This window comes from Enhydra lutris, unplaced genomic scaffold, assembly GCF_002288905.1.
Source record: "Enhydra lutris kenyoni isolate GAN:26980312 unplaced genomic scaffold, ASM228890v2 scaffoldscaffold114, whole genome shotgun sequence".
NCBI lineage: Eukaryota > Metazoa > Chordata > Mammalia > Carnivora > Mustelidae > Enhydra > Enhydra lutris.
The window spans coordinates 49,479-65,402 of NW_019154198.1; the positions used below are offsets into that span (position 1 = coordinate 49,479).

The 15,924-nt window shown below is 51.0% G+C and overlaps 2 protein-coding genes across 2 annotated transcripts in view; both read left to right on the forward strand.

Moving 5' to 3' along the window:
- The first annotated feature begins 1,328 nt into the window (after positions 1-1,328).
- On the forward strand, positions 1,329-2,255 carry LOC111139743 (olfactory receptor 9G4-like). Its single transcript, XM_022492101.1, has one exon. It carries the CDS (start codon positions 1,329-1,331, stop codon positions 2,253-2,255), a length of 927 nt encoding a protein of 308 aa, XP_022347809.1.
- Positions 2,256-11,568: 9,313 nt separating this feature from the next.
- LOC111139744 (zinc finger protein 543-like) overlaps positions 11,569-15,924 on the forward strand; it is a 352,717-nt gene continuing 348,361 nt past the window's right edge. Inside the window, exons 1-2 of the mRNA XM_022492102.1 lie at positions 11,569-12,148; positions 12,234-12,512. Coding sequence (XP_022347810.1) covers positions 11,569-12,148; positions 12,234-12,512 — 859 coding nt within the window. The remainder of the gene's footprint in view (positions 12,149-12,233; positions 12,513-15,924) is intronic.

A 15,924-nucleotide genomic window follows, 5' to 3' on the forward strand; every position in this document is an offset into this window, starting at 1 on the left:
AGGGGCAGATAATAAGTGAGGGGGTTTAGGTCCCCGAGGAGATCACTAGGACTCCGCTGGCAGTGCCAGGCCCACCCCCAGCTGTCCGGGGCTGCCGTCCCATAGCATTGGAAGTGACAACCGCGACGAGGGCTGATGGAGCGTGAAAAAAGTAATACTTTCCGTGAAGAAGTTTAAAGATATATTTTCACGTCTATTTTATTACACAATCCCAGCAGCTCAGGGACCACAGTGGAAAGGAAAATAAGGAACACACACTCACAAAGAAACATAACAGTAACAGCCAACCTTCAGTGACGGCCCCACCACCTGCCAGAACTCGTTTTAAGTATGTTTCTTGCAGTCCTCACGTGCTCCCACGGCATACACTGTCCCATCCTACAGAGGAGGGAATTGAGTCTCTGGGAGATTAAGGTACTTGTCCAAGGTCACATAGAATCCAAACCCTGGACATCTGGTGCAAAAAAATTCTGTGCACCACTTCCCTCCCCTTCCTCTGCGGGATGCCGGGAAACAAAGACAAGAGGAAAAGGGGGCCCTGCACTCAGGTGGGGGTGCTCACGGCCTCCTGCGGGAAACAGGCCTTTACAAGGCCTTGGGTTGGGTGTCACCATGATGATGTTACGAAGTTATGAAGCAAATACGCATCAGACCAGAAGTCATAAACTGGAGGTCCCATTGGATAGGCACAATGTTGTAAATTTGAACTTCCTGCCAACGTAAAGAAGTCAGGAAAATTTCACATTTGTTAAATGATTTTATTTATTTATTTGAGAGGGAAGGAGTGTGCATGAGCAGGAGCTGGGCGGGGGGAGGGGACAGAGGGAGAGGGAGACACAAACTCGGAGCTGAGCAGGGAGCCCGACGTGGGGCTTGATCCCACGACCCTGAGACTATGGCCTGAGCCCAAATCAAGAGTCGGATGCTCAAATGACTGAGCCACCCAGGTGCCCCAGGAAATTTCACATTGAAAAAACAACCTGGAATTCTGACTTTTCTTGGCAAATATCAGAGGATCTGGCAGTGCTTGGTCCCCCGACAGCTGGCATGAGCTCAGAGCAGCTGTCTCTTTTGAACAGAACATTCTGTACGCTCCTCCCACCCCCACCCCATGACACTCTACCAGATTCCCAGATGTATGCATCTGCCGGCCTCCGTAAGTATCTGGGGTTTGAGACCGCCAGGGAAGACCGTGCATGTGCATTTAATTCAGACGCAGCTCACCTCCCCTTCCTTTCCTCCTAGGTCTTTGCTATTGTCTCCTCATTCCCCTCGTGGCTGCTCCCTGAGCGGCCTCGGCAGTTCAGGACTTCTTCCAAAGGCCGACCATGCCCAATCTCACAGCAGTCTCCGTCTTCCTCCTCCGGGGCTTCTCCACGGTCCCGTTGTTACAGTTGCTCGGCGCCGCCTCCTTCCTTCTCATTTACCTGGCTGCCATTCTGGGGAACGTGGCTATCGTGGCCGCCGTGACCCAGGACGCGCACCTGCACACGCCCATGTACTTCTTCCTCAAACACCTCTCTTTGGTGGATATCTGCTCCGTGTCCACCACCCTCCCCTGGGCCCTGGTGGCCACCGCGCTGGGCTCCAGGGACATCTCCCTCCATGCATGTGCGTCCCAGCTCTTTGCCTTTGTCTGCCTTGGGTCCACGGAGTGTTTTCTCTTCACCTCCATGGCTTTCGATCGTTGTCTGACCATCTACAGGCCCCTGCTGTACAGAGCCACCATGAGCCCTGAGACCTGCGTCTCCCTGGTGTCGGTGGCCTGGGGCAATGGGCTCGTTTTCTCGGCCTTCCACACAGCCAACACCTTCTCCCTGCTGTTTTGCGGCCCCAACGTGATCGACCACTTCTTCTGCGACATCCCCGCACTCATGCGGCTAGCCTGTGCCAATGCAGATGCCCACGAGGCTGCAGGATTTGCAGTCAGCGGCTGCGTCATCATGAGCTGCTTTGGCCTCACTGTCTTGTCCTATGTCCGCATCTTGGCCACCGTGTGTCGGATCCGCTCCGCCGCCGGCCGCTGGAAGGCCCCGTCCACCTGCTCCTCCCACCTGGCCACTGTGCTCCTGTTTTACGGCTCTGGCAGCTCTGCCTACATGCAGCCCCGCACCAGCTACTCCCCGACGCAAGGCCTTGTGGCAGCTGTCTTCTACTCTGTCCTCACGCCCACCCTGAATCCACTTATCTACAGCCTGGGGAACAAGGACATGAAGGGAGCCCTGCTGAAGCTTTATCCTCGGGGGCCATTTTAGGACTTGGCATCTGGACATGGGAGGCACCCAGCAATCCACCCTCACAGGAGGTCCCTGTGGCCACGGCAGAGGTGCTAGTGCCTCTGGACACCACAAGGAACACACCTGTAGCCAAAAAGTCGGCAGCCAAGTTGGATGACAATGAGCCATGCATCTACCTAGTAGATGTCCAGGTAAGCTAGAGATATGTCCGATGTGCAGTTAATATAGGCAAATGGTACTATAGGTACACAGGGGAAGATGGAGGGACAGGGAGTGAATAATTTAAATAGCGGGGATCATTCCATCCAAGAGCCCCTTCGATGACCCTATGTCCCAGAGAGTCCAATAGGAGACCTCCCTTTCAGTTTCCATGGGCCTTCTGCAGGTGGGCACACCTTGGCCTACTCAACGTGCTTCATGGTTAGCGGTAGACATTTTTCATCTAATGCCTGTCCTGAATGCAAGCCAATGACTTCATCAGAAGAAGCAGCAAATATTCCAGAAGAAAAATGGGCTATTTTGGACTTGTCCATATACACTGCATCATCTTCATGTGACTCCTTCCCAAGGGAATGTCAAAGGCATTTTCATCTTTCTACCATGTTTACCTGGTAGCCTTGTATGAGTTGGATTTTTGGTTCAGTTGCTTTCATAGGAAACAACAAACAGTGGGTTAAATGATACAGAAGGCTTAGTTCTCTTTCGTTTAAACATCTGTGCTTGAGGTAATCCTGGTGTCTCTGTGCCACAAAGTCGTCCTGAGACCAGGTTCCTCCTGTCTCATTGCTCTACCATTGCCTAAGTTCTCCTTATCCACAAGGTGAGAGAGAGCTCACCAGCACCTCATTCACAATCCAGCTTCAGGAAGGAACAGAGAGGAAATAGAGGGCAAGCAATGTGCTTTTAAGATGTAAACCAGAAGTTGCACACGTCACTTCTGCTAATACCGCATTGGCTAGTGCTTAGTCACACGGCCATGCTGACCCACTGGGGCTGGGAAATGTTGTCTCCAGCTGGGTTGCCATGCACCAAGATAAAACTCTAGAAAGAAGGAAAGAACAGTTTTTTTTTTTTTAATTTTTTAAATTTATTTTTATTTTTTGAGAACAGTTCCTATTTTTTAATCATTCCTCCATATCCACTCTTTTGATGAGCGACCATCTATCTTTTTACTCCATCCTATCATCATACTTCCAATTCCTCTTTTGTTCCCAGACCATCTTTACTAGTCACTTTTATATGCACTATCTCTAACATTTGAAAGACTTCTGTGATGTGGTTGTACTTCTCTTCACTTTGCAGATAAGGAAAATAAAATACAGATAGATTAGGCAATTTACCCAAAGTTAAGAGGGTGGGGAAAGGATCGATATTTTTACTCCAGAAGCACTCAGGGTTCTATTTTTGAATGATAAAAATTAGGCTGTATTTCTCTTTGACTTTAAACACCTTGGGGCGCCTGGGTGGTACAGTCAATTAAGTGTCCGACTCTTGATTTCGACTCAGGTCATGGGATCAAACCCCGCATCAGGCTTCATGCTGGGCATGGAGCCTGCTTAAGATTCTTTCTCCTTCTCCCTCTGCCCCCACCTCTCTAAAAATAAATTAATAAACCTTTTTTTTAAAAAAAGCAACCTTACTTTGTTAAGACATTTTGTGGGGAGGTTTTAGGAAACCGTTGCTGTGCTACGAACATATCCTTGAGGATACCAGCCTCTTGATCAAATGCATAACCCTTGGGAGTTATTGTCCAAATTGTCCAAAAAGAGAAAAGGAGCCTCCACAACCCTCCCATCCAAAGCAGCTCACCTCCTGGTCACTCTCAATGCCCTCGTTTTGTTTTATTTCCTACTTGCATTTCTCGCCGCCTGTAATTACCTAGATTATTCAGTTTGTTCTGCCTCAAATCCCCACCCCACCTTCCAGATATAACCTCCATGAGAGTGGCGCTGCCTTCTGCGTGCTGTGGCCCCGGTGTGCAGCATACTGTCTGGCATGCACTGGGCGTTCGATATGTATTTCTCTGAATAAACAAATGTGACGCAAAACAACAAAAAACAAGAGCCGGAGTGGCTGTGGCGTTAGCTGGAGTCACAGGGCTGGGCCTTCTGAGCACTTAATGGCTTCTTAGCCCCTTCCCCACACTCACTCGTGCCTGCCTCTTTGGGCTCCACAAACCCAGCTCAAACAACCCTCCCCTAATCAGATTGGTAAGTGCAGCTGAATCCAAACCACCACTGATTGGAAGACAGACTCTTATTTTACACTCCGCTAAGAACGAAAAAGACACCGCCGATCAACGATGACACCTTCTCAATGAAACACACGAGAGTGAGAACTCAGCCTTCAGATCACAGCTCAAATACCACTTCCTGATCACCCCTCCTGGCTCAACCTAAGTCATTTTCCTTCTATGCTCTCAGAACTCCCATTTCTCCAAAATACACACCGCAGTTTCAGTAAATTGTTTAGCTATCTGTTTACAGATCTGTCCCACACACACCAGAATGAAAGTGATCACGTGTTTGTTTCCTATTATCGAATGGCGAGCTGGAAAGCCAGCTCTCTGGAGAAAAATACTCTAGCACTTGCCAACTGCCATGGCCTAAGTAATCTCACCACAGCTGATGTCAAACTAGGAGTCCGCAGCCTAACAACTGATCTGCATCATTTCTGAACATTTAAAGTGAACTCTTCTGTGACGTCCCAGCCTGCTCCAGCACGCAGTTGTCCCAGGACCAAAACTCAAAAAATAGATGGTTAGTGAGCGAATACACTGACGTTAAACCACATGAGTGAATATGCAGCAAGGACTTCAAACTGAGCACAGGTGCAGGCGCTTTCTGTCCTCCTCCACGCCTACGCCTTCTCAGGTTCCACCCCACCGGGTTGGCACTCAGGGCAGAAACCCGGCAGGCATTTTGGCTTCTCTCTTACCCCCTCCTCTTCCCATTACACTCCACGTCCAGCATGTCCCCCAGTGCAGGTTGAAACCCACGCACGTCACACCATGCCCACGGCCACCACCCTCACCCGGCACACCATCATCTCTGGGCCACTGCAACGGCCTCCTCTCCGATCTCCCTGCCTTCACTCTTGGCTTCCCAAACTCACCCTCCACCCAGCAGCCACGGGCTCCTGTGAACGCACAAATCGGGCCGCGCCATCCCCCTGTTGCGGCCCTTCAGTGCCCGTCCACTGCCTGGGGCTCTCCGGCCTCCTCCCCTGCACCCACCCCTTCATCTTTCACCCCGAGCTATGCGGGCGTTACCTCGGTTCTTCAAACACATCAACCTTCACCTTGTCTCAGGGCCTTTGCACTGGCTCCTTCCTCAGCCTGGTATGCCCTTGCCGAGCTGGAGCATTGCTGCTACTGCCCGCGCTTGAAACGCGCTTCAAATGTCATCTCCTGGAAGATGCAGAGACGTTCCCAAGCCGCCTCTTTGGGCCGCATCGTCCTTTCCCCTCTTATTGCCTTCCGGTGCCTCATCATTTGTGGGGTATTACTCCCCTCTTCGGAGACAGGGAGTATCCGCTCTGTGGCGCTAGTTCCTGTTTCTCAGACTAGGGCTCTCACTTGGGAGACAGAGAGTATCTGCTCTGCGGAGCTGGTTCCTCCTTCTCACAGGAGCGGAGTTGAACCCAGGAAGGATGGAGCCCCAGCGCCACCGGGACGTACGCCGGAGCGCCGGTCTCTGGACCACAACTCCCAGAGAGCTCTGCACCCGGGCGCCGGGAGCGCTTCCGCTTCCGGCCGGGCCGCGTCTGGGCTCCCGCTCTACCGAGGTGTGGAGCGCGCGTGCACGCCTGATCCGCGCGACGGGCGAGCGAGTGTAGGTCTGTGCGTGTGTCTCTTGCTGAGTGTGACTTTGTGATCCGTGACTCGGTGGGAGTGTGTGTGTGACGAGGGCATGTCGGGTGTGTCTGATGCGGCGACGTCCGCGTGGTGAGGCGTCTCTGCGGGTTGCTGGGGTGAGCGCCGGGGGCCCCGTGAGCGGAGTGTGAGGCGGTGCGTGTGCGCGTGCAAGCGCGGGGCGTTGCCGAGGAAGATTTGCTGTCAGGTGGGGTTACGTGAGTGTCTGAAGTTGCCTCTCAAGCGGTGTGTGTGTGTGTGTGTGTGTGTGGTGTCTGGGAGTGTCCGCGGCCTGCCTGAGGCTCGGTGCGCATGTTGAGTGTGGAAGGGCCTGGTGTGTGAGTGTGAGTTTGTCCTCGTCCGAGGGTCTGTGTGACTGAATGCAGACCTGTGTGTCGCGAGGGTCTATGGTAGTTTGTCATTTAAGGGATCGTATGTGACTGAGTGGGGGCGTTAGAGCGACGGGGAGCCCAGTCCTGTGTGACTCCCGTGGCTCTGGTAATGGAGTTTGGCTTCTGTGTGTGGTTTTGTGCGCGAGGGCGTACGTGGAGGGCGAGTTTGTGTGGCTGTTGTGGTTCGTGTCCCTGGGCCATGCTGGACGTCCCTGTGGGAAGGGCTTCGGGCACTTGCCTGAGGAATCGAACAATGTGCGCGTGGTTGTGTTTGTGCGCGAGTAGAACAAGTGTCCCCAACAGGTGGCCACACTGTGCTGAGCCCGCGTGGCTGCGTTCACCTGTAAGTGTCGTTGTCCCTTGGGCATGAGATTTCTTGGGGATGCCTGTGGAATTTTGTTGCTGGGTGGTGCGGCTTGTGATGGAACTTGCATTCTCCCGGGAACACAGTGAAATAGCGCGCGTCACTGATAAATGCTCGGGAGGAAACACTAGAGGGCGGTAGGGCGGGGGTCTTGGGGCTGGGTCCGCTCCCTGAGTTCGGGCGGGTACGAACACCCTCCGAGGACGGAGGTCTAGGCTCAGCCCTGCACGGTGAGAATGACCTGGAGGAGACGTGGGAGGAAGAGTGTTGTCGGCAGAGGGAGGGGCGAGGACAGAGGCGCTGAAGCAGGAATGAGCCTGGATCCTGGAGGAAGAGCAGGACGGTGAGGGGGTGAGCAGATGAGGGCCACCACCGGTCAACACGGGTTACAAGGCCAGACCTGATGTCAAGAGGTGGGGACAGACACCACACTTAAGGCGACAGGTCACCTCAGAGGTACATGGCCAAGGGTATATCTACAGGGAGCGTGAAGGACTGGGGGCACTGATGCCATCCGCCACAGTAACGCTGTCACCATGTCCTACAGGTAGATACCATTCTATCCCCATTTCTCAAATAAGGAAACTGAGTCTCGGAGGGAGGTCCTGGAACTTGTCCAAGGCCATACGGTTAGTGGGTCATAGGTGGGATTCAGACCCAGGTACCTTGTCTCCAGAGTTTGGGTCCTCAGTTTAGATCAGGCTGCAGGAAACAGTGCCACTTACCGCATTCCTCCACCTCCGACGAGGCATGTGGTCCTTTCGGGTCCCGGAGGAGGGGCTGGTGTGATGGCCCAGCTGGGCCTCCTCTCTCACCACTTTCCTCCTCCCCCCCCAGCTCGGATCTCAGGCCTCCGCCAGGAGAGGTTCTTTGCCGAGGAGGGCATGGTTCCCGGGCTTGTGACTGCGCTGGTCTCGCCTGGGAGGGCCCCTGGGTTCTGAAAGGCAGGACGTCGCTCCTGGTTGGGTGTGGAGCACCCAGTGTGGTCGTGGCGGCGGCGGGTGTGCTCCACGTGTTAGTCAGCGGATATCTGCGGCCTCCTGTGTTCGGGGCACCCTGGAGGCACCGGGATGCAGTCCTTTTGAGACTGACGAGGTCCCTGCTTGGGTGGAGGCCAGGAACGATGTGGGGGACACTCAACAAAGACACCAGCCTGGACATTCAGGGGTGGTAAGTGCTGCGGGAGACCCGTGAGTGCACCAGGCAGGGTCAGAGGTAGCCCACTGGGCCGTGGCGGTCCGTGACAACTGCTAGCTGGGCTGAGGCGGGGGCGCCCCCTTTGGATACAAGATTTCTAGTTTGCCGCAGTCCCCAGCAACTGAATCCTGTGTCAGCAGAGTTACTTCCCTCAGGAAAGGGAGAAATGGAAGCAGGATGAGGGAGGGCCGTGCGTTTCAGGACACCTGTAAGCATTCGGGCAGCCCACTTCATTCATTCCCACTACCTCGCTAGCCCCCCCATAGGCACTTGAGTTTGAGACCCCAGAGTTGGGGAGTCACAGTGGGAAACTGAGCCCATCTACAGGGGCGACTGTGACCAGGCTCCAGCCTGTTGTCACTACAGGAATCCAGGCTTTGCAATGTAAAAGCTTCCTGTTTTTCAAGACTGGTATTTGGGTTTTTGTACGAATATCCATGTTTTAAATTATCAGCAGTGCCAGTAAAATATTGGCACCTTCCAATAGCCACGTGGCACAGACCTCTTCACTTCCCTCGGGTCTTTGTCCAGAGTCACTGCCCTGTAAAGTCTCTCCTGACCACTCTAGCTGGTACCTAATGTCCCATCACTCTCGTCCCTGCCTGCCTGTTTTTCTCTGTAGCGCTTAGCACCATCTGACATGCTGTTTGGCTGGTTTATTGTCCAAGCCTGACTGGAATGTGGGACTCACCAGGGCAGGGTTTTGGTCTGTATCCCCAGTGCCTAGAAAGGTGCCCAGCCGTAGGTGACCTCAGTAAATCTTTGTCACACTGAATGCGTTGCAGTTTCCCTGTAGAGCCCCACGGGAATCAGACTTCAGCAGTCTGTGGGCTCTTCTAGCTCTTGGTTCTAGCTCTTGGACCACCACATGCAACCTCAGCCACACTGTGGTGAGTCCTGAACCCAGCCCGACCCACTCTTTTCTTGTTTAACTTCCCTCCTGACCCCAGGCCCCCTTTCCCTATGGCCGCATGAAGGGCTAGTCATGCTGTGCCCTTGTCAAAGAGCTAATTGCGTTCCAGGATGTGGCGATAGACTTCTCCCAGGAGGAGTGGGGGCAGCTGAGTCCTGGCCAGAAGGCGCTATACTGGGACGTCATGCTGGAGAACTACAGGAACCTGGTCTCACTGGATAAGGACAGTGACTTATCAGTGAACTCAAACCCCACCTTACTGCATAGAAGCCAAGGGGCATCAGGAATGTCAGCACTGTGTTGGGTTGGGGCTCAGCCATTCAGTGCCTCTGAGGGTCCTCCCACACTCTTTCCCCTGAAGTGTCCACCTCTCTGTATGAACATAATGGAAAAGTCAAGGGTAACTCAGACTTCAGGCATGGCTGGATCCAGGAGCTCAAGTGTTACTTCCTGGCCTTTGTCTCTTGGTCCTCTATAGGCTCCCACTCTGTGTTTCTCAGTTCTGTTTCTTCCTCTCTTGGTTCCACTCCTGGGCCGGCCCCTTCCGTTTCTGGCAGCAATGGGTTCAGTGACACACTGGTCCCAACAGGGCAGAAGGCTTTCTTTCCCAGAAGTACTAATGGAAGTTGCAGGCCCTAGTGCCATCAGACCATATCTGTTCTCTTTCTTAAGCCAGCTGGAGGCCAGGGGACCGAGCTTTTTAATTGGCCACGCTTGGTTTAGCCATTATAGGTAGCTGACTCCTGCTGAACACTCAGTATATGCCAGTGTTTGGCTGGGATGTGTGGGGGGGAGGAGAGCCCAAAGGAGGATTGACAAGGGCGCAGTCAGCGGGGTCCCATTGAAGGGTGCCCACAGAGAACATACTGTCGACATCTCAGTTCAGTTTAAAGCCTGTTTCTGCCTCTGCCTCCACCTCTCTCTGCCTTCTTTCTGGCTCTGTCTTGCTCAGTCCCTGTGATGAAACTGACCGCCCCATGTCTGTATGCCTCAGACTTCTTTCTCCCCAACCCTGGTAAAAGGTACATTTTACATCACAGCCCACTGCACATGCTTTGTATCCATGAGATATAAATGAAATAAAAATTGTATAAAGTGGGGCATCTGGGCGGCTCAGTGGGTTAAGCCTCTGCCTTCGGCTCAGGTCATGATCTCAGGGTCCTGGGATCGAGCCCTGCATCGGGCTCTCTGCTTGGCAGGGAGCCTGCTTCCTCCTCTCTCTCTGCCTGCCTCTCTGCCTACTTGTGATCTCTGTCAAATAAGTAAATAAAATCTTTAAAAAATAAATTAATTAATTAAAAAACAAATAGTAGGAAGTGATACTTGTCCTTACTATACACAGTGCACTGTTACTCCATTCTATCCCGTTGTTTAAAACTTCTTGTCACAACCTACTAAAGCCGTGGTCTCAACCCAGAGCGGTTTTGCCCTGAGGGGACATGTAGCAATGTCTGAAGGTTTTTTGGTCGTCCCGGCTGAGAGGGCGCTGTGGTGCAGAGGGGAAGTGGCCAGGGATGCTGCCTGCCATCTTGCAATACCCAGGACAGTCCCCACAAGAGAACTGCCTGGCCCAAAATGTCACTGGTGCCAAGGTAGGGAACCTGACTTAGTTCCATGACTCACTGAAGAACAGCAACAGCCTAAAATTGAGTGTGCGTGTGCCCCAGCTGCGGAGACCAGGCTGCGAGGTAGTGAGGGCTCACTCCAGCCCACGTGGGCTTCTGAGGCCCCAGTGTCTTGGTCTGCCCTTTCCAGGTTCTCATCTTCCCAGATGAGCTGGATTCATCCTTGACATGTTTCTTTCCTCTGTCGGTCAACTCTGCTTTCCCCGATTCTATAATCTGTGCATGCTTCCCCCTAACCCAGTCTGGCCCCAGGTGTCAGGCCTCATTAGAGAGCTGATACATCAGTCAGAATTCTCCAGAAAAACAGAACCAATAAACTATATATTGAGGGATTTACTTTAAGAAATGACTCACACATTTGTGGGGCTGGTGTGTACACAATGTGTGGGGCTGCCCAGCAGGCTGGAAACAAGCGGAGTTGATGCTGCTGTCTTAAGGCAAAATTTCCTCTTTATGAAACCTGTTTTTGCTCTGCAGGCCTTCAACTGATTGGGTGAGGCCCACCTACGTGATCATAGATAATTTCCTTTACCTGAAGTGATTGTAAATGCTAACCAACATGGGGCACCTGGGTGGCTCAGTCGTTAGGCGTCTGCCTTCGGTTCAGGTCATGATCCCAGGGTCCTGGGATCGAGCTCCACATTGGGCTCCCTGCTTGGCAGAGAGCCTGCTTCTCCCTCTCTCACTCCCCTTACTTGTGTTCCCTCTCTCACTGTCTCTCTCTGTCAAATAAATAAATAAAATGTTTTTTAAAAATGCTAACCAACACTTGGATTGTATTTGATTGAGATCGCTGGGGACTAGAGCATGGTCGGGCTGACAAGTAAGACTGATAGTCACAATGGGTAATGGAGCATTGTCTCACACCTTACAGGAATTTGCAGTTTTGAAAACTTTATTTCAGACTGGGGTACTGGGCCTGACAACAGGATACCTTCAAAGCATAACATCTCTGAAGAGTCACCCCAAAAGAAAGGACTTTGGGACATGAACTTCATGAACTGCAGAGAGAACAGCCTCTCCGAGATGCCAATCCTGGTGGGATCTCTGAGCAGCTTCACAGAGAAGAAAGGCTATAGATGTCCTGAATGTGGGAGAGCCTTCAGCTCCAAGTCCTACCTTACTCAGCACTGGCGGATCCACACAGGGGAGAGACCCTATGAATGCAGTGAGTGCACAAGGGCCTTCAGCCAGAGGGCAAACCTTACTCAGCATCAAAGAATTCATTCTGGAGAGAAACCATACAAGTTTGAGGACTGTGACAAAGCTTTCAGGTGGAGCTCCTCCCTCCGGGAGCACCAGATCACCCACAGTGGCAGGAAGCCATTTCTCTGTAACAAATGTGGGAAAGGCTTCAGCAAACGCTCAGCCCTCCTCTCCCATCAGAGGATTCACACTGGCGAGAAACCCTATCAGTGCAATGAGTGTGGGAAGGCCTTTAGTGATCAGTCATTCTTCAGCCAGCACCGGAGGATCCACAGTGGGGAGAAACCTTACGGATGCAGTGAATGTGGAAAGGCCTTTAGCTGGGCCTCATCCCTTAATCTCCACCAGAAAATTCATACAGGTGAGAACCCCTATTAAGTGTCCCGACCGCAGGAAACCCTTCCAGTACAGGTCCTCCCTCATCGAGCACTGGAAAACCCACACAGGAGAGAAACGCTACAAATGCAGTGACTGTGAGAAGACTTTCCGCTGCAGCTCCTCCCTCAGCCTCCATCAGAGAACTCACACTGGGGAGAGTCCCTCCACGTGTAAGCAGTGCGGGGACGCCTTCAGGTACCGCTCCTCTCTAACCAAGCACGAGTGGACCCACAGCATCAAGACACCCCGTGAGTGTAAGGAATGTCTAAAAGCCTTTAGTTGTGATTCATCCCTTAAAGTACATCGGAGGATCCATACCAGGGAGAAATCCTACGCATACAGTGAGGGTGAGGAAGACCTTTGTGGCAACTGACTTCCAGCGGTTCTTAATAAAACATACTATGCACGTGGAACCTTCAGATTTCCTTCACCCTGGGAGGTCTAAGACATCACGTACATTAGTCATGGGGATATGCCTCAGGGGTTCCCAAAACCACACCCAGGTTTGGTGACTCAGTAAGAGGACACAAAGGACTGTGCATATAGTCATACTTATGGCTGAGAGTTATAGCAAAAGTATAGAAAGCAAAACCTGCAAAGAGGCGCATGGGGTGAGGTCTGGAGGAAGCCAGACACAAGCTTTCAGGATTCCTCTCCAGAGTCACATGGGACACATTTAGTTCCTCGAGCGGGTTGTGACACTGCTCTCCCAGCACTTCCTCCGAACATTAAGCTATTTTCTGACCTCAGGATCTTTGCTCATGCTGTTTCCTCTGCCCAGAACCCTCTCCTCCCTAATGTTCCTTGGCTGCCTTCTCATAAGGTCACCTCTTCAGAAAGCTTTTCCTGGACCACCCAGTCTAAAACTGGCCCTACCCACTGGCACTCCCTCTGCCCATTTACCATCTTTTTCTTTGTAGCACATACCACCTTGTTTTGCTTATTACCTTTCTCTTTATTGTACACGGAAGTTCGAGAAATACTGGTTTGGGACAAGGCTGAAAAGCTCCTATGTCTGTGGGGGTCAAGCACTTCATGCAGAATGGTGAATGCCTTTAGGTCAAACTCACCTCCAGTTCTGCCGCAGGCCCCAAATCACATTTGCACAAAATGCCTCGTCCCTGTTTTTTCAGCCCTTGCCTTAAGCCAGTGTTTTTGGAACTTCAGCTTTCAACAGATCCCTTGGAGGGCTTGTTAAAACAGGGTGCTAAGCCCCATTCCCAGAATCTCCTGTTCAGCAGGTCTGGGAGGGAGCCTCAGAATTTCTAAGATGTTCCTAGATATATCCGCTCCCTGGGACTGCTTTAACAAATCGCCTCAAACCTGGCGGCTGAAACAAGATGTCAGCTGGGCCGTGATCTGGAGCCTCTAGGGAACAGTCCTTCCTTGCCTCTTCAGCTGCTGGTGTTGTTTTGTGGCTGAATCATTCTAGTCTTAAAATTTTGCATGTGTGTGTGAGAGAGAGAAAGAAAGATGATCTCATTCTGCTTGCTTATAAGGGTATGTTAGTGGCATTTAGGGCCAACCCAGATAATGTCTTCATCTCAGACTCCTCGATCACCTCTGAAAAGCCCCCTTTTCCGAATAAGGCAACATTTAAAAGTTCCAGGGATTAGGACCTGATCTCTGTGGGCCGTCACTAGTCTAGTACACCAGGTAACAGGATGCTGCTGCTCCAGGGGCCACACACTGAGAAACACTGCCTCTATTGATTTATTTAATTTCTTTTCAGCGTAACAGTATTCATTGTATTTGCACCACACCCAGTGCTCCATGCAGTCCGTGCCCTCTCCAGTACCCACCACCTGGTTCCCCCAACTTCCCACCCCCGCCCCTTCAAGACCCTCAGGTTGTGTTTCAGAGTCCACAGTCTCTCATGGTTCACCTCCCCTTCCAATTTCCCTCAGCTCCCTTCTCTCTCATCTCTCCATGTCCTCCATGCTATTTGTTAAGCTCCACAAATAAGTGAAACCATATGATAATTGACTCTCTCTGCTTGACTTACTTCACTCAGCATAATCTCTTCCTTTAAACCACGGGCTAGGTAATAGCATGGCTTGGGACTCACTTGGGCCTGACTTGGAGTCGGTTATGATACCACCGATTTCTGCCTGTGTGCTGTTGAGCAAATGACTGCCCCTCCCAGTCTATCCCTCTAAATCCCTACCCAGTCAGCAGCAGATCTGGCCCCTAGTGATTCAGATGCCTCACAACAGGACCTATGGACCAGACATAGCCCACAAGTGTTTTATGGTCCTGAGTGGATTTTTTTAATTAGTTGCTTTAATTAAAATATTGGGAGACATCACATAAAAACTGAGCATTCCAGCATCTCTTGAAAAGTCAAAGATCATGTGTCAAGAGGTGCTTTGTTGAGGATTATCCCGCTTCCTCTTCGTGACTTCCCCCTTCCTGCCCACCTGGCTCCCTCACGTATGCCCCATGGGGCTGATTCTCGCAGCCCAGCTCCCTTCTCTCTATTCCAAGCCTAACATTTTACCTGAGAGGCTGAAGCGGGCCAGGTGCCAGGCAGTGGTCCTCTACTTTTTTCCTCCTGCAAGATCCTACCTGTAGGAGACCTGGTGGCCCGGGCATCAGCACCGAACCCAGAGCTTCCCAACTGGAAGTGTCCGCGGGAGGAGAGATTTGAAGCTAATGTGGCGGCATGGCTGGCGCACTGAGGTCATGTTCGTAAGTATGTGTGTGGGTACACGTACACACACACGTACACACACACACACACACACACACACACACACACACACCATGCACACTGCTAGGCTTCTCAGATTCCCTGGAGAAAGGGTCTCCAGCTTACATCAACATTTCAGCAGCATCCGTGGCCCCCAACTGCTTGTGGAACTCGGGTTTGGCTGGCTTGGGTACATGCAGTGGGGCAACACTGAAGTGACCCCATTCCCGGAACACTGGCTTTTTTAAATGAGAACCATAACAAAAAAGAAAAACCACACACAAGGAAACCCCCACTGCAACAGTATGTAGGAATGACTAAGGAAAACTTGTACTGATGAGAAGTAAACTAAACTTTGATTGAAAGGACAGTATGTTCCAGGATGCTGAGATTAAAAGGTAACAATTTTTTTTCCTCTAGTGCACTTACAAATTCATGTACTTATAAATACAAGACTTTTTAATTGATAATCATAAATTTTCATCCAGAAGAATACAATTATGTATTTTTCATATCAATATGCATATATATAAACATACTTTTTAAAGGTACGATAGAAAACCCAAATACAAGGCTATAAAAATTAAGAAGAACATAGATCAAAAATAAAATAGGACAACAAGTCAATGAAACAATGTAGATGGTCCAGTTAATAGATCCTACACTATATAATAATGTATTATGACTACGAGTCATTTACTAATAATTGAGGTTGGAGCAATTAAGAATGGGTAATTTTGATTACTTCACACAATATATCAAAGTCAATTCAAGAGTAGTTAAAATAGATTTGAAAATAAAACACTATTTAGAGAAGTTTAGATTTTGTATTCTTGGAACACAGGATTGAACTGTATAAAAATATTTATTATATAAAGAGATTATTTAAATTGATAGAAAGGTATTAAGACCACAAAGATCATGCAAAGACAGGAAAAATGTAATTGCTTAATAAACTTAGAGGGAAATGTTCAACCTCCTAAAGAACGAAATAAATGGGGGCGCCTGGGTGGCTCAGTGGGTAAAAGCCACTGCCTTTGGCTCGGGTCATGATCCCAGGGTCCTGG

What these genes read in the sequence shown, in the direction of transcription:
- LOC111139743 (XM_022492101.1), top strand. Translation starts at nt 1,329, where the DNA reads ATGCCCAATCTCACAGCAGTCTCCGTCTTCCTCCTCCGGGGCTTCTCC.